The following is a 26,663-nucleotide window of genomic DNA, read 5'->3' on the forward strand; positions in this document are numbered from 1 at the left end:
CCACAGGTTGACACTGATCCTTTAATCACCTCTGGCTTTGCAGTCAGGCCCCGGTTTACCTAACTATATTATCATCCAGCCCTTCTAGTCCACAGTGATATTATGAGATACTTTGAAATGCCTAACTGAAATCCAGGTTACTGTGTCTGCAAGTAGGCCAGAGGAAGGCCAGACTTTCAGTTAACTTGCTTGAAAAGAAAGGAAAGATATTATCATGAGCCTGTCATGACTTGTTCTTGGTGAACCCAGTTCATACTGATTGTAGCTTCCCTTTCTCAGTGTTAACCACTTTTCCACGAATGGAAGTCAAACTCAGCTGCCCACAGTTTGAAGAAGCTCTCACCTTTTTGAAAATTAGTGTTTCATTTTCCAGTCTCCAGTACTATGATACTTTTTCCCTGCTTTCATGATTTCCCCCCAAAAAAGCCTCAGCAATCAGATGCATAAGATCTTTCAGTGCCTTAGGATGCAGTTTTGTCTAGGTTAGATGACTCTAACTCAACAAGTCTATCAGTTAAAAAATATTCTCTTGCCTATCTGGTAACCCAGGCATCAGTGACTTGGGAGGGGCAGGGTGGTATCTACAACAAGCATGTGAAGACTTGCCCCAGTAGTATGGGAGGAATGGCCATGAAAACAATTGAAGCAAGCACTGTGGAGTGCCTAGAGCGTAGTCACACACTGAAGACACCAAGGTCATCCTTCAGTCATCTTGACCTTTGTCCTGCCACTGAACTTTAGTGACTCAGTAAGTGAAGCTGATGATTCTGTGCAACTCTGCCTCACTTAAATCCAATTCATGCACAAGTCAAGACATCACCCTTGGTGTCATTGGTCCCCTTTGAAAACAAAGGACAAACAACCAGCTCCTCACTGTCTCGTTAGAGGGAGCATGGCCCCGGAGTGAGGAAGACCATGGATAGAATGTTGGCTCTGGAGACATACGAAAGAGAGAGCATACACTCTAACAGGGGAACACAACACATAAAGGTGATGAGAACTGAGGCAAGAAGAAAGAGCTCTCTCCCTCTGGGGCCATGCCAAGGAGGGAGACTGTAGGATGTGGCAAAACAAGGCAATAGGCTTAACCTCTCAGATCCTAGGGGAGCTATGGGTCAAGAAGTCCTAGCTACAGATCCTACCTTTGACCTTTAGCAACTGTATGATCATGGACAAATCACTCAACTTTACTCAGCTTCCTTATTTGTAAAAAAAAAAAAAAAAAGGCTAAAATGAGGAATTGTATTATAAAGCACTTTGTAAACTTGAAAGCACTATGTAAACGTCAACACTTATTATCTACTCACTTACCTGAGATTTTGCTTGCCTGTTACCCGTGTGTTCTATGCCTCCCCTTCCAAGGGTCATTCTTCTTTTGTAGAGAAAGCAGAAGCCAAGTAAAAGTTAGGTAATAATAACTTATAAAGTCATCTAGTCCCAGGCAGCCATTCTGTTGCCTTTGACCTTGAGTGACATTGAAGACAGGAGAGGCAGCTGGTAGTGCAATGGACTGAGTGTTGAGCCTTGAGTCAGGAAGTCCTAAATTCATATCTGGCCTCGGATGCTTAGTAGCTCTGTGGGAAATCACAATCACTTAACTCCTGTTTGCCTCAGTTTCCTCAACTGCAAAAATGAGGATTACATTAAATATTAGATAATATAATATTAGACAAGATGCACATTATCTAATATTACATAATATAATGGTGATAATATATTATCACAGGATTATTGTGAGCCTCAGATGAGATGACATTTGTAAGAAGTGCTTAGCCTGGTGTCTTGGCAGGTAGTAGGTGCTATATAAATGCTTATTCCCCAGAAAGTACATTGATTTTGAGGTTGAGCCTAGACCTTTCCAGGCTTCAAGAATTGCTGCATGAGCCAGGGCAAGTCCCTTTTTATAGCTGTAAATCTCAGTTACGTCTTCTGTAAAATAGCATCAGTCATGATAGCTTCCATTTATATAGCACTTTTAAGTCTGCAAAGCCCTTTGCACACACTCTGTCTTTTTGATCCTTGTAACAGCCCTTTGAGGTAAGTATTACAGGTATTATTATCACCATTTTATAGATGAGAAAACTGTGGCCTAGAGTCAGGTTAGAAGACTTGTCATAGTCACCCGGTTGGGAAAGATCCAAGACAAGATCTGAAATCTTCAATCTTACGCGGTGTCCACTGACCCCATCTGCCTGTCCACAGCATAGGCGCTTAATAAATAATTGTTAAATTGCCCAAGTCTGCAACCGCATCTTGGTTTTTTTTTTTCTTTCAACTTCATGACATTGAACACTAGAATTCTCCCATCAAAGCTTCTTTCTTGGTCCCATGGTATTCTGCTCCTGATAGAATCTAGGGCCATTCCAACCAGACTTTCTCCCTTGAGACTCTAAAATGATTATTTTTTTAAAAAAATTGGACTATACAGTCAGTACTCAGTTGAGGAGCACAGAAATTTTGAACTGGACTTCAATTTCCTATAGAATTATTCATGTAAGTAGTGATAGTCTCTTACCTTGCCTGAAAAGTAAGCTTGCAAAAACTGATTTTTCCTATAAAATAAGTACAATGCTATCTGGTATTTTTTCTATTATATATAAAATATATTTTAAATGGGTTTTTATTCCCCCGAAATCCAAAGTACCTTCTGCATGAAGGGCCTGGCCCTGAGCCCTGGCCCCAGCAGCTGAGCCAGGAGCTTGCTGGCTCTGCCCATTACCAGGTGTGGGAGCACCCAGACCCTGGAAGGCAGTGGCTTGCATTCCCATAATAATCAAGGTGCTGCTCCTCCCACTAAGAGGAATAAAAAGACCATGTTGGAAGTAGTAAGCCTGGGATTGAGGTGAGAGGAGTGAACCCCTTTGACCTGTCAGCATAATACACAGGCAGGAGCCAACATGGGAGGTAGTACCTGTGTGCCTCCTGAGGCCTAGTACTGTTAGACAGTGTGGTATTTTCATAGCAGGGGGAAAATGGTGATAGGCAGGCAGAAAAAAGGCTGTTATTCTGGTCCCTTCTCTCTGCTGATTATCTCCAGTTTCTCCTATCTATCACTTGTAGGGAGATGCTTGCTTGTTGTCTTTTCCATTAGATTGTAAGCTCCTTAAGGGCAGAGACTGCTTCTTTCTTATTTATGTCCTCAGCCCTCAGTGCGTGTACCTAACACATAGTAGGCACTTAATAAACTCTCATTGACTGACTGGCAAGGAGAAAATCAGGAAAGTTCTTGAAGTGACCAGAGCATGGGGCCTTTGTACATCAAAAGGATGTATCCATTAGTTGATCAGCAAGCATTTATTAAGTGTCTGTTATGCGCTGGGCAGTGAAGACAAAAAATAGAGATATAAAGAATGAAACCTTCTTTACTGCAGGCGCATATGTGTCAGAACTGCCTGTGTCTTTGTCTTTGTGCTACCTGAGGAAATGCTTTGGGCCTGTTAGAAATCAGAGCAAGGCTAGGCAGCCAGGACATGAGTGCTGATGGAGAGGATCTTAGGAACAGCTTCCTTTTCTCTTCCTTTCTCTATTTCCCAGCCTGCTGGTGCATCTGTGGTAGTCCTGAGGTTTCAAGAGCTGTCTGTTACACAGTTTTACACTAAGCCGCTAAGAGGTACAGGGCACAGAGGGTTGCACTTGGAATTGGGAAGACCTGGTTCAAATCCTGCCTCAAATGCTTATTAGCCACGGGACCCTGGGCAAGTCACCTAACTTCCCTTGGCCTCAGAATCCTCCTCTGTCAAATGGGGATAATAATAGTGCTTCCATGACAGGACTGTTATGAGGGTTAAATGAAGTGAAATTTTTAAAGAGATTTGCAGACCTTAATGCTCTCTACAAATGCTAGCTATCATTATGATTGTTGTTATTAATTTGAGGGTGATTAATTAATAATTATTAATAATTATTAATTTGAGGGTGATGATGACTACCAGGGTCATAGAAACATTGATTTCTCAGAAGGAACCTGAGATGTCTCCTCTTCCAGCCCTTCGCTTTTACAGATGAGGAAACCGAGGTCTGAGAAGTTAAGTGATGGCAGAGCTGGAATTTGAACCCAGATGCTCTGCCTCCAACTCCAGCGTTCTTTAGGAGGCTGTGTACGAGCTCCTTGGGCCTTCTCCTTCAAAGCGCTATTTAAAGTTGTATTGGAAGTGCCCTGTTGTGTAAAGCCGTGACAGAAATGAAAATGGCTCGCGGAGGCAGGAGACCCGGTGCACAGTTTGACAAATTTTAGCAACTTACAGAGATATCACTAAAAATAGTGGATATACCCTGCAGTGATAGGAAAAGCTTCAAGTATTTTTAAATTTAATTTAAATTTTCAAGGACCCTGATCTCTAAGCTTTATGTTTCTGCAGAGCAGTGGTTATCACTTCTGTTAAGCAAATGTCAAAATGCTACAATAGCATGTTTGCTGCTTGGCTTTTAGTGACATCTAGGCAGGAACCACAGTTGGAAGTCTTTAGAGAAAAAGGGAAAGGAATTTTTAAAAATTGTTTTTTAACCAGAGTTGACGTATTTTCATAGAAGCTGGTCTCCTGTGCACAGAGACTGGGTTGATGCCTTTTGTGACTTTAGTAGGTGATATAAGCCACTTTCAACAACTTGAGATTGGAAGGCTGGGAGCCAGGACACCTGGGTTCTAGACCCAAGTCTTTCATTTGGAGCAGGCTGCTTTTTTCTGAACCTCTGTTTCCTTGCCTGTCAAACAAAAGAGCCAGACAAGATCAAGGTTCTTAATCCACCTCTAAGAGGTATATGTATAGATCTCAGGGCATCTGTGAACTCAGATGGGAAATACATATATGTGTCTTAATTTTACTAACGTCTAACTGAAATTTAGCATTTCTTCCAGTTAACACATTCTGAGAAGGGGTCCATAGGTTTCACCAGACTGTCAGAGGCATCCATGGTATGTGATGGACTGCTATTAAATGAGGAAGTGGATGATTTTAGAAAAACCTGAACAGGCTTGAAGTGAGCAGAATCAGGAGAACAATTTATACAATAACAATAATACCGTAAAGACAAACAACTCTGATTTCCACAATAAAACCAGCCACACAGTTCCAAAAGACTCAAGATGGAAAATACTGTCTACCTCCAAATAGGGAGGTGGACTTAACATACAGATCGAAGAGTTCAGATAGATATGTGGATATAGATAGATATGTGTGTTTACGTGTACATATAAATATCTACAAATATAGATATCTGTATTTATATTTACTTGGGGGAATGGCTAACATGGGGATTTGTTTTGCTTGACTATGCATGTTTGTAACTGGCTTTGTTTTTCTTGTTTGCTCAGTGGGTTAGGGAGGTGGCAGTGTGAAGAAAAGAATTCAGACCTGCAAATAAAATAATTTTTTGTAAACGGAGGATCCATGTCACAATAATAGTTTAAAAAACTAGATGAGTGAGTGGCAGAATACCGTGATGCCTAGAGCACGAGGCTTATTAGAGTCAAGAGGTCCAGGGTTCAAATCCTGTGTCAGATATTTAGTTTATACGAACCTTGCTTGGCAACCACTCTTTACCTCGAGTTCTACATCTTCAAAAGGGGAGGGGACATGGACTCAGTGGCCTCTGAGGTCCTTAGGACCTTAACTCTGTGATGCTTTGAACTTCAGTCCTTTTCGGATTGTCATTGGCACATCCCTTCAGGTTTGTCCTCTTACTCTTTTTTCCTTTTGACTTTACAGGAATGATTGACAACCTCATCTCCCCAGATCTTATTGATGGCGTGCTCACCAAGCTGGTGCTTGTCAATGCAATATATTTCAAGGGTTTGTGGAAGTCACGATTTCAACCTGAAAACACAAAGAAACGCATGTTTATGGCAGGTGATGAAAAGCCTTACCAAGTACCAATGCTGGCTCAGCTGGCTGTGTTCCGATGTGGTAAGTTCACATTCAAGTGCCCAGAATTCAAAAACAAGGACAGACGTTTGTAAAATCCATTGTTTGGGGGCAAGGGCAGGGTAAGCCAAGGTCTAGTACATATGAACAAAGGTTGTTTTTGCTTTTTTTTAAATTAATTTTATTTTTTAAGTAAAAATAAAAAGCTTAGTGGTGAGAAGACTCTCTTTCCTTAAAAATAATGCCATGGTCTGTTGCCAGGCATTCATTTAAAACTTTTAAAGCTTACTAAGATCTTTGAGAATCTACATTCCTTGAAAGCCCCTAAGATCATTTCCATAAACCAACAGTGTGGGCCATGTGACAGGCTATGTTTTAATTATCTGAGGCCTAGCCCTTTATTAATTTAGGGACGCTCATTGCCAGAACAGATTACCCCCAGTTTATCCTGTAGAGATCTTGTTTGCCCCTACTTGTTCCCATGTTCTCCTCTTCCCCTTACTTAAACTGTGAGTTCCTTGAGAGCACAGGCTGGTTTTTGCCTTTCTTTGTAGCCCTAGGGTTTAGGTGGTGAAGTTTTTTAGCTGGATAAGTTTATAAAGGCCATCTTAGAGAAGTTACCATCTCTATCGTTAGGAGGATTCCCCAAAATCATAAAATTATAGATCCTGGGTAGTTTTAAGGGAGTATGGTATGATGGTTAGAGAACAGTCCTCCAAGCCAGGAAGGCTGGCTTCAGGTCACATCGCCCTGAGAAAGTCCTACAACTTTTCAATACCCTAATCCAGTGGTATCAAACTCAAACACAGATCCTGGGGGCAGCATATTGACCAAGAAAACCACACATTAACATTATCTATGCTGTATTGCATTTCAATTTATTTTGTTGTAATTTCCCATTACATTTTAATCCGGGCTAGGCTGCACTCACTCAGAGTTTGACATGCTTCCTGTAGTCGTCAACCTTCTGAAATGAGAAGATGCTAATCTCAATTGGTAGAGGGAGTTTCTTCCTCTTGAGAGTTCCCTATAACAATGAAATCACACATCTAGTTCCTATTCCCATTTAAAGATCATGTGAACTTTCCTCTTAATGTCTTAAAGACCTCTGTACTCATTATTACAGAATGAATGAATGAAGGCCAGTCTTTTTCTTTCTGTTTTAATCCTGGCTATGCTGAGCTATATCACTTCCATAATTCGATAAACTCCAGTGGCTCCCTATTACCTCCAAGATCAAATATAAGATCTTCTGTTTGATTCCCAACCTGTCCCCTTCCTATCTCTCTGGTTGTCCTACCTTACTCCCCACCACCTGCCCAGAAGTCCAGTGACACTGGCCTCTTTGCTCTTCCAACTCCTGACTCCAGGCATTTTCTCTGTCTGTCCCCCATGGCTGGAACTCTCTCCCTCTTCATCTCTGCCTCCTCACTTCCCAGGCTTCCTTCTGGTCTCAGCTAAACCCCTACCTTCTTCAAGCAGCCTTCCCCCAACCTTAATCTTAGTGTCTTCCCTCTTAGATTACCCCTAGTTTATCCTGTAGAGATCTTGTTTGTCCCTACTTGTTCCTACTTGTCTCCTCTTCCCCTTACTTAAACTGTGAGTTCCTTGAGAGCACAGACTGGTTTTTGCCTTTCTTTGTAGCCCTAGGGTTTAACAAGTGCCTGGCACATAGAAAGTGCTTAATAAATGGAGTTGACTGAAACACACAGGAGCCGATTTAAATTAGTAGTGATTACTGCTTGAAAATTATGCTGTTTATGACTTGAGTCTAAACCTGGGTTTAGTTAACAATATTACATTTTTATATATCTTCAATTTAACTTCAGTACTCAAATTATTCCTATATGACTCCTATCCATGAACACTGTCTACCTCAAATCCTCTGAATATACCAAGGACGTTCTTTAATCTTTTTTTAATTGGCAGATCTTTTCCTTGTTAACCCACGGTGAAACTGGGCTGTTTCATTAGTTATCCCTATTAAACCTTAACATAGCTGGGTAAATAGCAACTTGGAAGGAACAAGTTATTTGAGATAACGTAATTGTTCCCTATCTCTTACAACCAATATGCCTCCTAGGAGGAGGGTGTTCTAGTAGAACTTTCGCTTATTCAAGAAACTATTTTTTGAGTTCCTGCCATGTTTATAGCATGTCCTTAGGGCTGTTGAAATATCAGAGAGAATAGACGTTGTCTAACAGTTAGGCAGTTTGAAAGTGAATGGAGGGACAGTTTCTCTATAACCCAACAGCATTAGCCCAATGTAGCTACTTATCATCACCTTTAGTTTTTGCATTGCCTGTAGGTGATCTTACCAGGATAATAGAATACATGTCCTTACCAGTATCCAGCACAGATCTGCTATAGGTACTTTCTGGTAGCAGGCGTGGATTCAAATTGCAATTTGCAAAGCTCTTTTGGGTAATCTTTGCCGTGTTGTCTGGAGGAGGAAGTGCACATGTTATATTTGTGGATCTGTAGTAGAAATTTGACAAATTATGTCATGCTTGATTACAGTGAAATCATGGTTAACCATGCTAAAACAACACTCTAAATTAATCATTAGAGGTTGAAAAAACTGCCCAATTCTGCCATTTCTTTCTAGAGTGTAATTTTTAATAGAATGAATAGGATATCAATAGAGAATCTTTTCTAAAAACTTAGTGCCATGTCAAACTTAATAAACATTTTTTAAGTATCTGTCACGTGTAAGGTACTAGGGACAGAAAGGCAAAATCAACATGTTTTCTGCCTCCAAGAAGCTTACCTTCTATTGGGGGTTGAGGGAATGCAACATTTACAAGAGGAAGTTAAGACAGAGTGATTTTAAGAGAAAAACAATGGTTATAAGTGAGGTCAGGAAAGGCCTGTGTAAAGAGATGACTCCCAAGCCGTTCACCAAAGGTAGCTAAAGATTCTATGAGACAGAAGTGAAGGGACGCTGCACTCAGACACGTGCACCCGCTTGTACATAGATAGAAGGAAGAGCCTCTCATGTCCTGAGAATCACTAGCAAGTCAATCTGATTAGAACAAAAAGTATGCAAAGAGATCTATCAGATAATACTGGAAAAATAGATGAGAGTGAAACTTAGACATTTTGAAAGGTTTAAACTGAGACCTAGAGTTAGATAAGTGATTTCCATCAAGCGGGTTGAAACCATTTTTTGTCAACCAAACAGATTTTCCTGTAGTCACATCACATTGATGTATTGACTCTGGGCTGAGAAAATAGAGTGGTATGTCAGCTACCATAGGTTCTTCTGCTCCTGGCAAGCATTTATTTGTGCCTGTAACAGAGCCGGAACCACTGCCCAATCAGTGATCTGTCCAAGGTAACTAAGGAGAGCCTAGTGAAAATCATGATCCAGATTTGGGCAAGCCAGGTCACCATTATCTGAGCTTTATCTGAACAGACTTCAAATTACTTGGGCTATCAGTTTTGACAATGTAAATTTTCTTTTCCTGGGTGGGGGTTTTTGTCCTTTTTTTTTTTTCTTCAAGAAACATTCTCATAGTTTGACCCATTTATTTTACCTCTGTGTTCATGACTTTTTTTTTTCAGAAACATTGAAATATGAGCCAAAAACATCTCATTGACCCATGGGACACTTAAAATGCTGATAGTTGGGAACATAGCTATAGCAACGTTGGCACTTAGCACAGTGCATGGCACATAGTAGGCATTTAATAAATGTTTGTTGATTGATTGAAAATCATAGTTTCATAGTATCATAGATTTAGAATTGGAAGGGCCATTAGGGGCTATCAGTTTGAACCCTTTCCTTATACAGATATGGAAACTGAGACCCAAAGAGGTTAAGTAATTTTCCCAAGATCACACCAGTAGTAATCATCTGAGACCAGATTTGAATCTAATTCTGTTTTAGGAGGGACAGCTAGGTGGTGCAGTGGATAGAACATGGGGCTTGGAATCAGGAAGACTCATCTTTGTGAGTTAAAATCAGACCTCAGACTTTTAACCCTGTTTGCCTCAGTTCCTCATCTGTTTACAGATGAGTTAGAGAAGGAAATGGGAAACCACTCCAGGATCTTTGCCAAGAAAGCCCCAGAAGAGTCAGACATTACTGAAAAACAACTAAACAAAAAAAAACCTATTTACTCTAGCCATGCTTCTCCTTAATAATGCCTCCCTACCACGTTCCCCATTCCTCTTTATATGTTGCCTTCCCCCATTGGAATAGTAACTCTGATCAACACAATAACCTACCAGAATTCCAAAGGATTCATGATAGAACATGTTATGCACCTCCAGATAAGAGAGGTGATGAACTCAGTACAGATTCCTTTCTCTCTTTCTTTCTTCCAACATGGCTAATGTAGAATTTGTTTTGCATGACTGCATATTTGTAATGGGTTTTATTTTTCTTGCCTTCTTACTGGTTGAGAGATGACAAGGAGGAGGGAGAAAATTCAGAACTGAAAAGAAAATCAAATCAAAGTGAATTTTAAAAATAGAATAGAAGCTCCTTTGAGCTTGCTTTGCTTTCTTGTATTTGTATCCCAAGAGCCTAGCACAATACATGGCACATAACAAGCACTTTAATCAATGATCTTTCTAGTACCTAACAGTATTTGCATACTTTAATAAATGGGATGTCTAAAGAAATGTATATCACACAAGCCAATGATGTAGATTCAGGAAACAGATGGATATTCACCTTGTTGATATAACTAGATTGGTTTCTTCTGGTGGATTGGTATTTTTAATTTTTTTTTAAATCAACAGATCTTCTAGGTGTTAACCTACTATTTTCATGGACTAGGAAGCCATATTTAGTTCCCATTGTTAGCATACACATTCACAACAGTGCACTGTTGTCCATAAAGTAGATCCTTGATAGTCCTGGGAAAACATTTGGCAACATGTGATGAGAGGTGACTAGTGTGTAGAGAAGCAGAAGAGCTCACTTCCTGTGTAAAAGTCTTCCTAGAATTATTTATTTGAAAAGAAAGAAAGCCGCATAAACTTTTTGCTTTGCGTTAGGAAAGACAACTTTTTTTCCCATAAGGGATGTGATCACCTTTTTTATATCTTCTCTTTAGGGACTAAGATAGAAATGAAGTATAATTGAGTGGGCTTCTCAATAGAACCACATACCAGAATACATAAATGCTCTCTAAGCATCTGTAGTCTTTTGATACTTTTTTCATTCCTTAATTTCTTATTTTTCATTCAAATTTTCTAGATTACAATTCCTTCAAGGGGAAATGTTTGTCTTCCCATAGTTTTTCTTTACAGGCCATCAAGTGAGATTGCCTCCTTTTTGACAGCATTCCCCCCGAATCTTCTAATTAGAAAGATATTGAGAGTCCTTTAATATCCAAGAATGTGTAACAAAGTACATAGAATTTTAGAACTGTGGCATATCTTAGTAATAGAGAAAGAAATTTTGTGCTCTGCCAAGAGGCTGCCTACACTCCCTTCCGCTCCTGATTTGATTCATTGTTTTATGGAAACAATAACTTTCAGCTGCAGCAGGTGTGATTCCTTTTGGTCACTGAGTTATCTTGTGTTCAGAATGCTACTTCAGAAGTGAACTGGCATTCAAGAAGATTAGGATTCTAGAAAATTTCCATAAAATCATGGAATGAATTATTCCTGTTTTTTAAAAAGTGGCGAAAGAATATAATTTAGACTCTGAAAAAAGCAATGTTTTCTTTTCTTTCTTTTTTTTTTTGGAGGGAGGCTTTTAGTTTATCTCTTTCTCAAGCCCAACCCATCGTTATCCACCTTACCTACCGATTTTCTAGCAGGTATATGAACAAGCACTGACAGATTTGTGATTTAGAACATGGAGATACAAGATTATATGGGAGATAGGCAAGGCAGTTGTCATTGGCTATACGTAAAGGCTGGGAAGTGATTGGTATTGGAAATCAATAAATCATATATGTGTATATATATATGTATTTATGTGTGTGTATTTATATGTATGTATGTATGTATATATATATATACATATATATGTGTGTGTGTGTGTGTGTGTATAACCTTCACATATAGAGAGAGCTGATTTTGTGTTTGACCGTGTACAGGATGCATCCAGGGTCATAGATTTAGACCTAGAAAGGATTTTATTAGCCATCTTTTCCAACTGCCTGCAAGTAATGACTGAGTAAAATAAACTTCCAAAGTAGTGAATTGACTTGCACAAGACCACATAACATTTGACCCCGACCTCTATCTCTCCATCATTAATGACTTAATCCTACTGATTTTTTAAAAATGTGGTTTGTTAAGAAAAAAAAATTGCTCCAGTCTTCTAAATAGTCTTAAAGTATTTCCAAATTTCCAGTGAAATCACAGGCACCCTCAAAAAGCAAATTTTTGGCAGAATGAAGACTTGAAAAGATCATCATTCCCCTCCAAGGAATCAAAAAAATACTAACAGTCCTAACCTTGCCTTGACAATTCCACTCATTTTCTTGAGAATATTTAATGCCTAAAGCTGAGGGGAAAATAGAGAATCCCTCTGTCTTTTGTATTCAAGTAACCAAAGGACAGAGTCACTCATATCCTGAGAGTCATTATGTATCCCCGAGCAGTGGCCAAGTGTGCTAGGGCGGCTGAGTGGCCTTCTTGTCTGAATGCTGTGGATAGAAGGAACACCATGTTCCAAAAGGTTACACTAATATGCTTGTCTAAATATTTCCTCTTTAAAGAGAAACTAGTGTCATGCGTTCCACTAGCTGGACTAGTTCAATTGCATTTTATGGTCCAAGATGTTCTTAGGGTAACAGAGCACCCTATGTCCCACATAGGGGCAGACTTATTTCTGTTTTGGATAGGTAAGCTTTATAGCAGACTGAAAGCTTCCAGAACCCTGTAGAATAGGGCAGACACCCCCAACAAACTGCTGCCCCTGATAGAGAGGAATTAGCTCAAATGCCATCTTCTGCAAAAGGCTTTTCCCAATCTCTTAATGCCATCTCTGCTAAGTTACTGCCTTCTATCTCCTCTGTGCATATCTTATATAGACCTGTGTCCGTTATTGCTTGCGAATATGTATTTTCTCAACCATTAACATATTAGGCCCTTGAGGGCAAGGAATTTTTTTTTCTTTAACATTTTCTTTCTTTCTCCAGTACTTAGTGCAGTGCCTGGCAACATTTTTTGTTCAGTTGTTTCAGTTGTGTCTGACTCTTTGTGGCCCCATTTGGGATTTTCTTGGCAAAGATACTGGAGTGGTTTGCCATTTCCTTCTCCAGATCACTTTACAGATGAGGAAACTGAGGCAAATAGGGTTAAGTGACTTGCCCAGAGTCACATAGCTACTAAGTGTCTGAGGCTGAATTTGAACTCAGGAAGATGAAGCTTCCTGACTCCAGGCCTGGCACTATCCACTATGCCGCCTAGCTGCCCAACATAGTAAACTTTTAATAATTCCTTCCTGATTGATTGACGAAACTTCTGGTTTCTAGGGAGAAGCTGAGTTCCCTCTAATGCGTTGATTGGTCTTCCTTAAAGATAGCAAAACCCTTTAGTCTGTTATTAGCTCTGTTTTTTCTTCAACCCTTGTCTTGGATGTCTGTATTCTCCTTTGGTCATCTATACCAAGTTTATTAGGTAGTGTGAATGGTTTGCTTTTTAAAGTAGGATCTGTGATTTCATCCATGTAGGGAACTTCCAGTGATGCACCCTGACTTACTGTGTTAAAGAATTGCCTAGGGTCTTGAGAGGCTAAGTTTGCCATGGTCACACAGCCAGTAAATATCAGTGGCAGAGCTTGAACCCAAGTTTTTGTGACTCTGATACCAGCTTTTTAGCAACAGCACTATACTGGCTCTAATGGTAATGTAGTTTGGAGAGGTGGGGGGAACACCAGACTTTGCTTTGAAAGTCTTAGTTCTGCAACTGTCTATGAACTTGAACTAGTCACCTCATCTCTAAATGCCTGTAAATTTGTCTATAAAATGAAGGAAAATAGTATTCATACTACCGTTATACTACAGGAAGTTTAGGAAAATGTTCTACAAATGTACTTTGATATGTTAGTATGTTGATGCATCTGTCATGTCGTTGATAGGAATATTCTCTCTGGGCAACAATCCACCCCTTAAATCCTGTGGAACTTCTTTTAAGTCCCTTGCCATGGGCAGGATAACAGCTGGACACATGTACTCTTCATCAGTCATCCCTTCCTCTTGCTACATGACTGACCCATGACTTTTTCTAGTCATTTAGATCTCTGGCATCCTCTCCACGGTTCTCATTGTGTGGTTCTTCACTGGCCCTTTGTTATACCCCATGCACACCTACTGTGAAACTCTTAAATGAGGGCTACTCACTACGTCCATTTTAATGAAGACTATTTACATGAGTTCTAGGAGTTTTTAAAATGAGAAGACTTGATCCCCTCTAGCTATTTAGATTGCAGTCTTTGTCTGTGAAGGCCTTTCCAAAAGGGTAATTATGGGACTGTACAGTATCCACGCTGGGGAAAGGGGAAAAACCTCACCTCAGTTTGACGTCAATCAATATACAGTATTATCCATCAATCAATATGCATTTGCTCAGAATCTAGTGTGGAGCACTTAGAGCTTGGTCAGGCATCAAAGACACCAAGGTCATCCACTGCGTCCCCGGCTGTCACTGGTTGTCTTGATTTTTGTCCTGCCACTCACCTTCAAAGACTTAGAAAGAGAGACTGAGGCCAATGACCTTATGTAACTCTGTCTCACTTAAATCCAGTTCACACACAAGTCAAGACATCACCCTGTGACGTCATCAGGCCTCTTCAAAAACGAAGAACAAACAACAACTAAGTGCCAGGAGCTATGCTAAGCAGTGGGGATACAAATCAGTCAAGAGGCGTTTCCTAAACACCTAATACAAGGTGCCAGACACTGTGCTAAGAGCTAAGGATGCAAAGAAGAGCAGAAGGCAGTATCTACTCTTAAGGATATATATAGGATAAACTGGAGATCAATAATACCTGCCCTCAAGGAATTTACATCATATAGGAGACAACATGTACATATATATGTACAGAATACCTATGTGTATACATATACACACACACACATACTACAAAGGCCTTTTGGGAGAAAGCACTTAGAGCTGGGGTGGACGGCAGTGCAGGGAGGAAGAGGTCAAGAAAGACTTCATGGAGAAGTTGGTGCTTGATATAGGTTTTGAAGGCAAGCAGGGGTTCTGGGAAGAAGAGAGGTAGAAGGAGAGATTTCAGGCATGGACCAACAGCCAGCACAAAGGCGTGGAGGTGGAAGTTAGAGTACTGAGTGTGAATACATTATAGCTGTAACATTACAGTATACATTATAATAATGTATTACATTATGTAGTGCATATATCATAATAATACATTAAATTATAGCTGTAACAAAGAGTAGAATGAGTTAGATTGAGATTTGTTAAACGATTTTCCATAAGGCCAACTGAAGCTTCAAAAGGATTGAAAACTGGAAGGATACTGTGGTCCTCAAAGCCTGCATCCAGGTTAGGGTGGTGATGTAGAACCTTCTAAGCTGGTTCTACAGCTTTCTCCTTTTTTACAGGAAATGTCCCATCTGCCTTGTATGTTAGTGGTTGTCCTTTGATTTTTGAGAGTTGGGAAGGGGGCGGGGTGAGGGTAGGTTATCATTGAAGAAGCAAGATGCTTTCTATTAACCTCTATTTTAAAGTCCACATTTTAGAAATTTTGAGCATTATAACTGATTGTGAAGGGAAAATGGAATGAGAATCTGACCCTTCCTATGGGACTTTGAGCCTGTTCTTCTAGAAATTTGGAGACTGTTCTTCATTGCTTTGGCTTGACTTCTGAGAAACTCTCCCTTGCACAGGTGATCATGAGCTCATAAAAGATGGTGGAGTTGTTCATGACCCGATCTTCTCATTTAACTCTTAGCTCACCTCGACCAGCCTCTAATGCAGTGATGTCAAACTCAGATAGAAATAGGGGCCACTAAACTGTATCTCAGGCTCCTCCGAGGAGCATATGGACTTAGAAAACACATGCATGTTATCAATGTTTGATTGTATTTTTATTTATTTTGTTAAATATTCACCAATTACTTTTTGATCTGGTTTGGATTTCATTCAGGAGGCTATTTCACTCCCCAGGCTATGTGTTTGTTTGACACCTCTGCTCTAAAGCGTGCTATAGGTGCAGTGAATAATATATTACATTTATTGAATGGGCTGGCAGATAATTGCCCAGGGTTGTATAGACCCTTATGCATCTGTCCATTACTCTTTGAGTTAACTACAACTTTAATCTTTTGGGGAATGAATGAGTAAAAAGCATTTAGCAAACACTTACTGTATGCAGGGTATACCAAGTACAGCATATACAAAGAGAAAAGTCAGTCCCTATTCTTAAGGAGTTCACATTCTAATGGGAGAGACTATCCCACATGGCAGGTTTCAGCTACAAGTCAGCCGGAGATTGTGGCCTTTCATGGCTCCCAGTCCTACAGAATCACCAGAAGAATATTGATGTAAAAAGATGTGCTTTCACTTCAAAAAGAATCTTGGTCGGGGTGGGGGGCAGGGAAGGTGTGTCATTAAAAGCATTGCATAGTTCCCTGAAAATACTCCAGTCTGTTCTCCTCCTCCCCAGTTCAAAACACAGCACATTATCCAATTTGCATGTACTGATGGACCAGCTCAGGTGGTAGTTATATACACATGTACTGTATATACTAATCGACCAGATATAAAGGTTGTATATCTTTATGACCTCTAGATGCATTTACTAGGATAGCTACAGAAATGAATGGAAAATGTCCCTTATTATCCTCCTGTTCCTACTCACTTACAAATGACGGGACACCAAAGCAGCCTGAATTCACTCTTTTTTTCATAATTGATACCCACTTAATGCAAAGCCCAGAATCGAAAGTATTTCCAAAGACAAGGGGTCTCCTTGCATTTCCACTGAATTCCACACCAGGCGAAATGCAGTGATTGTGAAACACAGTAGCTATACTATTCAGAGGTCCTTTTAATTTGAGGAAATGTAAAGCTGCATGGGGCATGAAGATGTAATTATACTTGGCCTTGTTCCTTAAAGGGAGCGATTGTCTGTGGAGAGGAAATGTCAACCTGAATTGCTCTCTTCCCCTGGGGGATGTCCTAGTGAACACTTTGTTGCTTTCTGTTGGCACCGTTGCACACAGGAGTAGGACAGTCTGTGAATTTCTAGGAAACCATGGAAGCTTTACTGAAGCTGACTCTGATTTCTTTTTCCCTGTTTAGGGTCAGCGAGCACGCCTAATGATTTATGGTACAATTTCATTGAGCTGCCTTACCACGGAGAAAGCATCAGCATGTTGATTGCCCTGCCAACAGAGAACACCACCCCACTCTCTGCCATCATCCCTCACATCAGCACCAAGACAATACAGAGCTGGATGACTAACATGGTACCAAAGAGAGTACAGCTGATTCTGCCCAAGTAAGCAGCGCTTTGTACTGAAGATGGAAGTGCTCAACAGACATTTGTTGGATTACATTTGGGTGCCAGGTGGAATCTGAAATAGGCTTACCACCCTAGTAAGCATGGTCTGGTAGAAAGGGCATCCAACACACTGAGAGTCACGTGATCTTGGTTCTAGTCATAGAGCTGCCATTTATAGGTTGTGTGACTTAGGGTGAGTCATTTTCATCTCTTTGAATCTCCATTTCCCCATTCACAAAATGAGAGTGGTTAGACTCCTGAACTCCGAAGTCACCTCCAGCTCTGTAGTATTGGATCGTGAATCCCAGGATCCTGTTTGGGGTGTTGAGAGCATATTTCTGCCCTGAAGCATCAACTGTTTGCCAAAAGATTAGGCTAGGTATTCCTGGATCTAGTTTACTACAGTCACCTACATCTGCAGATGTGGAAGCTTCTGCTCTAAGTCATACATTTCCCATCCGCTCTGAATTAGAGAATAAAGGGGGAACTTCTGCAGTCTCTTTCCCTTTCCCTCCCCCCCACACCCGAGAATGGAGCTTAAGTAGATAGGGACACTGGCCTTTTTCTCTCTTGCTTCCTTTTCATATGTTCAGGTTGTCTGTAATGCCATTGTTAGGGATTGCTTCTATTTGCTTGATATTTCAATTTGGGGCTTAAGAATTAAGATGCCAGTTTAAATTCCTATTTTTAAATTTGCCACTGGGTACTAACCATTTCCTAGGTTGTTTCTTTGTTGAGTTCTAATAGTACGTTTGTTCCCTTTTTTATTTTTAATTTCCTTCTCTTGTACCAGATTCACAGCAGTAGCAAAACTTGATCTGAAGGAATCCCTGAAGGCTCTTGGCATTACTGACATGTTTGATCCATCGAAGGCAAATTTTGCAAAAATTACAAGTATGTTTGTCAAGTTTTAGTTCCTAAATAAGCCTGCACTTTCAGTTAAGAGTAGGAGCATGGTGGCATTAGTGGATAGGATAGAGGGCTAGGCTTTAAGTCAAGAAGACCTGAGTTCAAATCCCATGTCTTACAATTGCTGACTCTGTGCACTGGGCAAGTTACTGAACCTCTGTGTGTCTCAGCAGCTGCCTAGGAGGGACCTGCTAACCTCTTTGCAGATTCTGACTAGGAAGAGGAAAGGAATTCTCATCTGACAATTGTAGATCCTTCACATTCATTTCTGTGAGAAACTCCCAGAATTTGGCATGTGTGACAACTCTCAAAGTGACCCTTTAAAATTTTAATTTTTTTGCTACAGACATCACAGAATAGTCCAATTGAATATTGATGATAATTATAATCTTATATAAACACCTGATTAAACTTATCAGAACTTATCCTTAAATCCTGCAAAGACGTTCATTTTGTAAAGTGGCTGTTCCAAGCCGTTTGACTCTTCCTTTTAAATTCCACCCAGTATCTGAAACCTCTGGGTTCATTATTGGCCTTTGCAAATGCTCAAGTGTGAGCTTGGTAACTATAGGATTACCCTGAATCAAGAAGTTCTATTTCAGGTGTGTTTATATCTGTGAATTTGAAATGAAATCCCAAAGACAAGCTTGATTATAGTTTGCTTTGAACTGAGAGAATAATGTTCCCTTTGCAACCACTTTTAAGATTTACAGGTTTGAAATTACACTTATTATATCTCACTTTATATAACTTTTTTCCCAAAATAATATTTCAAAGGTGTGATCTCCATACATATGTAGATATACATATGTATTATGTATGTATGTATATTTTACCTTTTGAAATTTTGAATTTGCTCTCTTCCATTTTTGGAAGTAAATATATCTAAACATTTTGCATATATGTGTGCGTGTGTTTATATGTGTGTATATATTATGTGTGCATGTTATGCATATGTATATGTACATATACATGTGTGTGTTCATTCCCTCAAAGGTTAAGAACTCAACCAATTATCATTAATCCATCAGTCAGGATACAGCTGTGGGTGTTCTCCCCCCCTCCCCCAGTTCTATATACCTGCCAGGTGACAGATGTGCCTGACATTGTGAAGCAGCAGCTGTCTATGTAGGTATGGCAGTGTACTTTAATGAGGATGCTCTGCCTATGGCTTTGTCATTCTTTGGTGGGTGAAATGGATGCTGATGGTGGTGGGGGTGCTAGGCATAGAGCTCCCTTGTGAAGGGCCTCTGGGGTACAGTGGGAAGAATGATGTTGCATTTGGAGTGAGAGAAGCTAGGTTTAATTCCCTGTTCCTCTTCTTACAGTCTGTGTAACCTTGAGCAAGGCAGTTAGCCTCACTGGCCCTCACTTTCCTTGTCTGTAAAATGAAGTTGGATTAGATAATCTTTACTATTTCTTTTAGTTCAGAATTTGTGCTCCCATGATCTATGGGGCATCAGTTACCTCTGTATGGAAGCTGTAAGGTCAGTGACTCCTCCTACATGACTTCCCATCTCGCTAAACCACTTCTCTGGCCCTTAGTTTCCTCATCTGTAAAACTGTATTAGGTGATCATTAAGGTCCCTTCCAGTTCATAGAACTGTTGTATAATTCAACAGAGACTGAAAGTTATCCGAAATGACGCTGAGCCAACAAGCTTCCATCATTGGCTAACCAGATCACCTTCCCTGCCACCTTCAAGAATAATGCTAATGATAAATAGCTAGCATTTATATAGTGTCTACTATGGGCCATGTACTGTGCTAAGTATTCTACAGATATCTCATTTGATCCTCACAACAACCCTGGGAGGTAGGTGCTAGTATTATCTCCATCTTACAGATGGGGAAACTGAGGAAGACATAGGGTTTAGTGACTTGCCCAGAGTCCCACAGCTAGTAAATGTCAGAGGCTGGATTGGAATTCAGGTCTTCCCAACTCCTGGTCCAACATTCTATCCACTGTACCACTTAGTGGTCTGTAAGAATGATAATTTGCATAGGTTTTGTACACACTAGCCAAACCACAGGGACCAGCAGTGTTTTGACTTAAAATTCACTCTTACTTTGTTTTGTCTGAACAGGATTAGGAAACCTTCATGTTTCTCACGTCTTGCAAAAAGCAAAAATTGAAGTAAGTGAAGATGGGACCAAAGCATCTGCAGCAACAAGTAAGTCCTGAGCATGGATGCTGGGCAGTAGCTGCCCAGAGAACAAAGCCTTCATCAGGCTGATGAGCAAGAGTGCCCTTCTGCTAGCAGGCCAGATAATGCAGGCTCAGCTCCTGCACTCATGCTCTTTCTTCACTTTGGATACTAGGGAAGGCAGTGCTTCTCAGACCATGATCCAAATGTGGTAGAACGTATTCTTTCTCAGAAACTCATTCCTAGTGCAAAGTAACCTCCCTCTCTGTCCAAAGCAAAGTGAAGAGTTGGCATCTGTGTGATGAATCCTAGCTGTGTAGTTCATACATTCAAAAACCTTTCATTGACAGTCTGCTGTGTGCAGGGCGTCCTGCTAGGGAAGAGGGAAAGCTGAGGTAAGCCACGGTCCTTGGCCACACGGAGTCAACAGCCCAGAAGGCTGAGGGTAAAGACAGGCAGACAGATAATCAGAGGGAATCATCTAGATTGTGCTGTGTACCTGGAATCAGAAAGACCCAAGTTCAGATCCAGCCTCTGATACACTTAATAGTTGTATTGCCTTGGGCAGTCGCTTAACCTCTGCTTGCCTCAGGTTCCTCATATGTAAAGTAGCGATGGTAACAGTAGCACTTCCCTTCCAGGATTGTTGTGAGGAGCAAATGAGATAACATGTAAAGCACTTTGCAAACCTTAAACTGCAGTACTTATCATCATCATCAGAATTATTATTAATAGAGAAACAGATAATATATTACACATCTCTCCATAGATAAGTGGATTGGAGTCATTTTTCCAGCTTGATCATTGTGATGCCAAATCTGCTTTTTCTCTCCATGGTTTGCGGAATGTAGGAGAAGAACGGAAATCAGTGGAAATTCAGAAGAAATTCACTTAATTTCTCCATCTGTCAATGAGCGTTAATTATTAGAATGTGAGCTCCTTGCAAATAGGAATTACTTCATTCTTGTATGTTTATCCGAAGCACCTCAGACTGCCTGGTAATTTGATTGATTAAGCACCTACTGTGTGTCAGATACTCCACTAGAAACTGAGGGCACAAAACAAAGAACGAAACAATCTCTACTCTCCAGGAGATGACATTCCAATGGGGAGAAACATACATATAGCCAAAATCATAAAACTTGGAGAGGTAGTTGGAATTTTTTTAGCACTTCCCCCAGACGATGCAATATCACAAAGTACAAACCTTTGTAACAGCTGCGGCCTTTGTTAAAATATTTTGGCCTCTGAAAGGTTTCAGGTTGGATGAGCTTCCTTAAGTACACTTTGTTTTTAGTTGTATTTTAAAGGATAGTGGTAAAAGTCTAGGATGTCTAGAAGGTTAGGAAAGTCAGAAGGCATGCTTTTTCCTTTTGTAAGTTGTTGTATTTTTAATTTCATGTTAACAGTTGATTCTGAGTAGTGGTCCCTGAAGTGAGTAGAAAGGGAAAAAAGTTGCTCTTTGACTAACATTGATAAAATATAAATGTATCACAGTAAGACTGTAGTTGAAACTCCTTGTTGCCAAGCATGCCCTTTGACAAAGCAATACCACTACTAGGTCTGTATCCCAAAAGAGAGAAAAAACAAAAAGGAGAAGAACTTATACGTACACAAATATTTATAGCAGCTCATTTCTAGGGGCAAGGAATTAGAAATTGAGAGGATGCACATCAATTGGGCATTGGCTGAATAAGGTGTGGTATGTAATTCTAATGAAATACTAATTGTACTGTAAGAAGTGATTAGCAGGATGCTCTCAGCGAAACCTGGGAAGACTCGCATGGGCTGATGCAAAGTGAAGCATACTGGGTACAAAGTAACAGCAATATTGTAGGATGATCAGCTGTGAATGACTTAGCTATTCTTAGCAATACAACAATCCATGACTACTCTGAAGGAATTGATGGTGTCTGAATACAGATTGAAACAACTTTTTTTTCACTTTCTTTATTTTTCTTGAAGTTTTTTTTGTCTCTGTTTTCTTTCACAATGAGATTACTATGCATATGTTTTGCATGACCACACATATATAATCTATATGAAATTGCTTGCCTTCTCAATGGTGGGGGTGGGGGGGCAGGAAGAAAGGGAGAGAATTTGGAACTCAAAAGTTTTAAAAGCAAATGTTAAAAGTTGTTTGTATGTGTAACTGGGGAAAAATTAGATACTTAATAGATGCAAAAAGAAGAAAGAACTCTGAGCTAAGGAATAAATCATTACTGACCTTTAGTAAAGTACATGTATTATGAATTTATAAAATGAAGAGGACTGCATAACCTCTATATTTAAGAAGGATAATTAAAGAGACCTGAATATTTAAAAAAAACCAACAACAAAAAGAAATTCCCTGTTGGTCATTAAAAGAGCAACACGACCTCATTATGACAGAGTTAGTTTTTAGGATATTAAAATATGCCATGTATCAGTCATATGTAAGGGACAGTAGCAGCAAGGTAGGGAGAAGGTGGGTCAGGAAAGGAAGAGACATAGTAGTTTAAAGCACATGCCTTGTTTTTAGTGACCTTACACAGTAGACTAGAGGAGAACTAGATATATTCCCCCCAAAAATTTACTTGCAAATTTGTATGTCATCAATGCAAAATAAGTGGCATCTGAGTGATATAAAAGAGACCATGTTAGTGGGCTAGAGAGGTCAAAGAAGATTTCGTAGAGGTGGCAGCTGGAGGAAGGCCTTAAAAGATGTTTACCAGGTGGGCAGACTAAAAGAGGATGGGGAGACATTAGAAACAAAGGAAATGATGTTAACGAAGGTGTTGCCACGTGTCACATCATTCTCACTGAACCATACCAGACAAGGGGTGGGGGGAAAGAGTCTGATGCGACTTGGTTCTCTAGTAAGAGGAATATTAACTCCTCCCTAGCCTCCTTTCTTTCTATGTCTTGTTTACATTACTGACATTTTCCTCTTGGTTCCTCATACCTTTTTCCCTTTCTTTTCTTTCTTAGCTGCCATTCTAATAGCAAGGTCATCACCTCCTTGGTTTATAGTGGACAGACCATTTATATTTTTCATTCGACACAATCCTACAGGTAAGTGATTACTACTGATTCTATCATGTACTGCATGTTGGCATTCAAAGAAGTGTGTGGGGAGCATAGCTCTATCAAGTCTTTTAGCCTAAGCGTTGTTCGACTTAATACTGTAATTGCTATGTGGCAGCTAGCCTTTGTATACTGTATCAGTCAACCTTGAAGAGCTTCAGGGAGGTGTTTTTAGATCTAGGAAACTTTTGGCAGGAGCTCATTTGTGGCAGCATTCTGCCAGAGAATGATGGGACCTTTCAAATTTTGGCAGAATCTTGGGGGGGCGGTTCTTTTGTTATCATTTAGGGCAGGTATATAGCATTTTAAAGGCATGATTGTTGACTTACTGAAACCATCTGGATCTTCCAAAAGACTTAGAGGCAGTGAACAAATTTAGTAGGAAACTTCATTTTTTGTGTAACACCTGTGAACATGTTGCAACACTCTGACCCATACATAATATGTTCATTGACTGTAGGGCTCAGGAGACTTTAATATAGCATGTCTTTAATATATTGCCATATTGGTTTACATACAGGCTAAGCAACTAAAATGGAATCCCTTTGAAAGGAGTGCGGGTAGATAGAGATATGGGTAGAGAGATTTAGAGATATTTCTAATACACACACGGAGAGATAAAAGTATTATATATACTTACAACATATACTTGCCTAGAAATAGAAAAAGGTTTTACTTTTTCTTATGATTCAAATTTAAATGACGTATTCATTATTATCATCTTTGTTCTTTGTCTTAATCACTTTGAATGTCATTCTTCTTTACTTAATTCCCTTGCACTCTATAATCTTTGCTATTATCTGTGACTCTGCAGCCTTGTGTAGTGAAAAGATACCCAGATTTGGAGTCAGAGGACCAGTTCTGCCTCTTAAATCGTCAGCAAGTCACTTAACCTCTCTAGGCTTCAGTTTTTCTCATCTCCAGAATGAGGGAGTTGGATTAGATTATTTTAAAGGACCTACTACATATATACAGATACAAAGAAAGAAATTCCTTACTCTGCGCTCCAATGATCAGAGATCATGATCAGGTTCTATGAAAGCCAGGTTTGAAGGAATCCAGTGTTTGGATCCCTTTTATCACAACTCCTGCATGCCTTAATATCTATTTTCATAGGTTGCCATAGCCAAAGACCTTTGTTACCTGGTGGCCAGCCACCCCTTTGATAAAAAGCAGGTCCTCAGCTGACAGTTGGTTGCCAACCCTGGACTGGACTTTTGCATGCAGCTCATGAGGACCTATAAAGGCTTTTGCTCTAGTAGCATAGACTTTGAGAACCCAAGGTCATCTCCATGCTTCTGTGCTTTGATGTAGCCCCAGAGGCAACTGTACGTCACATCTGGGCTAGACAGAGATACCTAGTCTCAAAAAAAAAAATTAATTAACGAATGAATAAAGAGTGAGTTTTTTCATGAACTATGTAACAGTTTTTTTTTTCTCCTCTAGGTGCCATTTTATTCATGGGACAAATAAACAAACCCTAAAGAATATGCAAAAAAAAAATGCAGTTTTTCTTTGAGAGGCAAAGACTCCTTTGCTGTGAAGGAAAGACTCCTTGATGACTACATCTTTAATAGTTCTGTTGAATATTTTTGTACATTATTCTGACTCTGTTCCAAAACTAGGTCTTAGGAAATTTGGCTGGGTTTTTTTTAATAGAGCCTCCACCATAGAAACATTGCTGTTCTGGGCTAAATATCCTAGGGAGAAAAGGATAGGGATGGTTGGAGCATTGCAAGGAGTGAATAGAAAGGCTTAAGACTTCAAAATGTCTAAAAGATTCTTCAGACTACTGAATGGTTACCTAGGCTAACAAACCTCTTACTGTCAGTTTCAGGATTTAAAAAAAAATTTTTTTTGATGTCGTGGCTTTTGGAGAAGCAGTTTAACCAGTGTGACTAAAAATTTTGTGGTAGCGTTGACTTTTTTTCTATTGAAAAAAATTGTTGGATGCCTTTTTAATTCTCTTCTTTGCCCCTCAAAGACTTGACAATAAGCATTTGGGGGACAGAAATAACTCAACTCTCAGCCTTTTGTGTGTTTTGTTTTTGTTTTCTATAATGCATGTATTCACTAAAATAAACTTTAATGAACCAATGGCGTCTTTGCTAGACAAGGTTTGCTATTCTGTGGTGGGCCTGCCCTAGCTGGAGTGTGCTTTTTCTTGCACTTGCATTTTTGTATTTTGTACAAAGGAAACAATAAAGTGTTTGTAAACAGTGAGAAAATAATGCTCCTTCAACCCTTCCCCTTCCCTCCCCCCACCCAAAAATCCTTTGTGTTTTTTTCTATCATTTGAAAATATGACAAAAGGTTTGTGGGAGTAGAACCATGGAGCGGTGATATTTTGATCTGACAGCAAACTCTTCCTTCTGAACCTCTGCCCTTACCAAAACAACAAAAAAATCCAACACCTCCAGATATTCCATCTCCTTTTTCCTCCAAGCCTGACAGCTAAAACTTAATTCAGTCCTTCAATGCTTCTTTGTTCATCTAGGATTGCAGATCAGTAGCATGAAAGGTGACCCATGCTAATCTCTTCTGCACCCCCACCCCACTGCAGCCCCAAGAGAGGTCTGTTTAGGCTTCCAGCAGAGGGAAGACACTCTTCTGTACCAAGTACAAAAGAAGAGGTTCTGACTTTGGTAACTTGAGGGGGTGGGGGGTTTTCTTCTTTTTTCCCCCCTTTTTATACCAAGACTCTTTCCATGCTTTTGGGGATCCTAGTTTTCTAAGGTAAACTTATAAACAATTTTCATAAAGTTAATGTTACCACAAATTCCATTCTATTTTGATTAAGAGATTTCTCAAAACCCTGACTCTGCCCAGTACATTCAGAATACTTTTAAAGGTTTCTCACCACAATTTATAAATATGCTTTTTCTCCTGGACTTCTCCCACCTCTTCAGTCCTCAGGTTCTATTTGTCACCTTTTAATGTGTACATGAAAATGTCAGACTTGGGACTGAGCTAGTTTACAACTTGTGATAATGCCAGTGTGCTGACTGAGTGGAAGTTTACAGCTTGACATCAGTTATTTTAAAATACGTTGGCTAAGCAAAGAGTGGAAGCCAGAGGAATGCTTACTTAAGAAGGAAGACTGAAGAGTTGGCTGTGGTCTTCTTTCACCAGCTGTTTACATGCAAAAGTGTGGTAATTACATGCAGTTCTCAGCGGTTTATTAAATTACTTGCATCTATAAGACACTTACCTAGTTTTCCTTATCCTCTGACTA

General features: G+C 39.8%; 1 protein-coding gene across 1 annotated transcript in view; it reads left to right on the top strand.

The window, feature by feature from the left end:
* Window positions 1-25,651, top strand: part of SERPINE2 (serpin family E member 2) — an 82,240-nt gene extending 56,589 nt beyond the window's left edge. Inside the window, exons 4-9 of the mRNA XM_036758217.1 lie at window positions 5,706-5,903; window positions 17,106-17,304; window positions 18,101-18,201; window positions 20,303-20,389; window positions 23,333-23,416; window positions 24,875-25,651. Of these exons, the coding sequence (XP_036614112.1) occupies window positions 5,706-5,903; window positions 17,106-17,304; window positions 18,101-18,201; window positions 20,303-20,389; window positions 23,333-23,416; window positions 24,875-24,912 (707 nt within the window). The 3' untranslated portion in view covers window positions 24,913-25,651. The remainder of the gene's footprint in view (window positions 1-5,705; window positions 5,904-17,105; window positions 17,305-18,100; window positions 18,202-20,302; window positions 20,390-23,332; window positions 23,417-24,874) is intronic.
* The last annotated feature ends 1,012 nt before the right edge of the window (window positions 25,652-26,663 follow it).

This window comes from Trichosurus vulpecula, chromosome 4 (assembly GCF_011100635.1).
Source record: "Trichosurus vulpecula isolate mTriVul1 chromosome 4, mTriVul1.pri, whole genome shotgun sequence".
NCBI lineage: Eukaryota > Metazoa > Chordata > Mammalia > Diprotodontia > Phalangeridae > Trichosurus > Trichosurus vulpecula.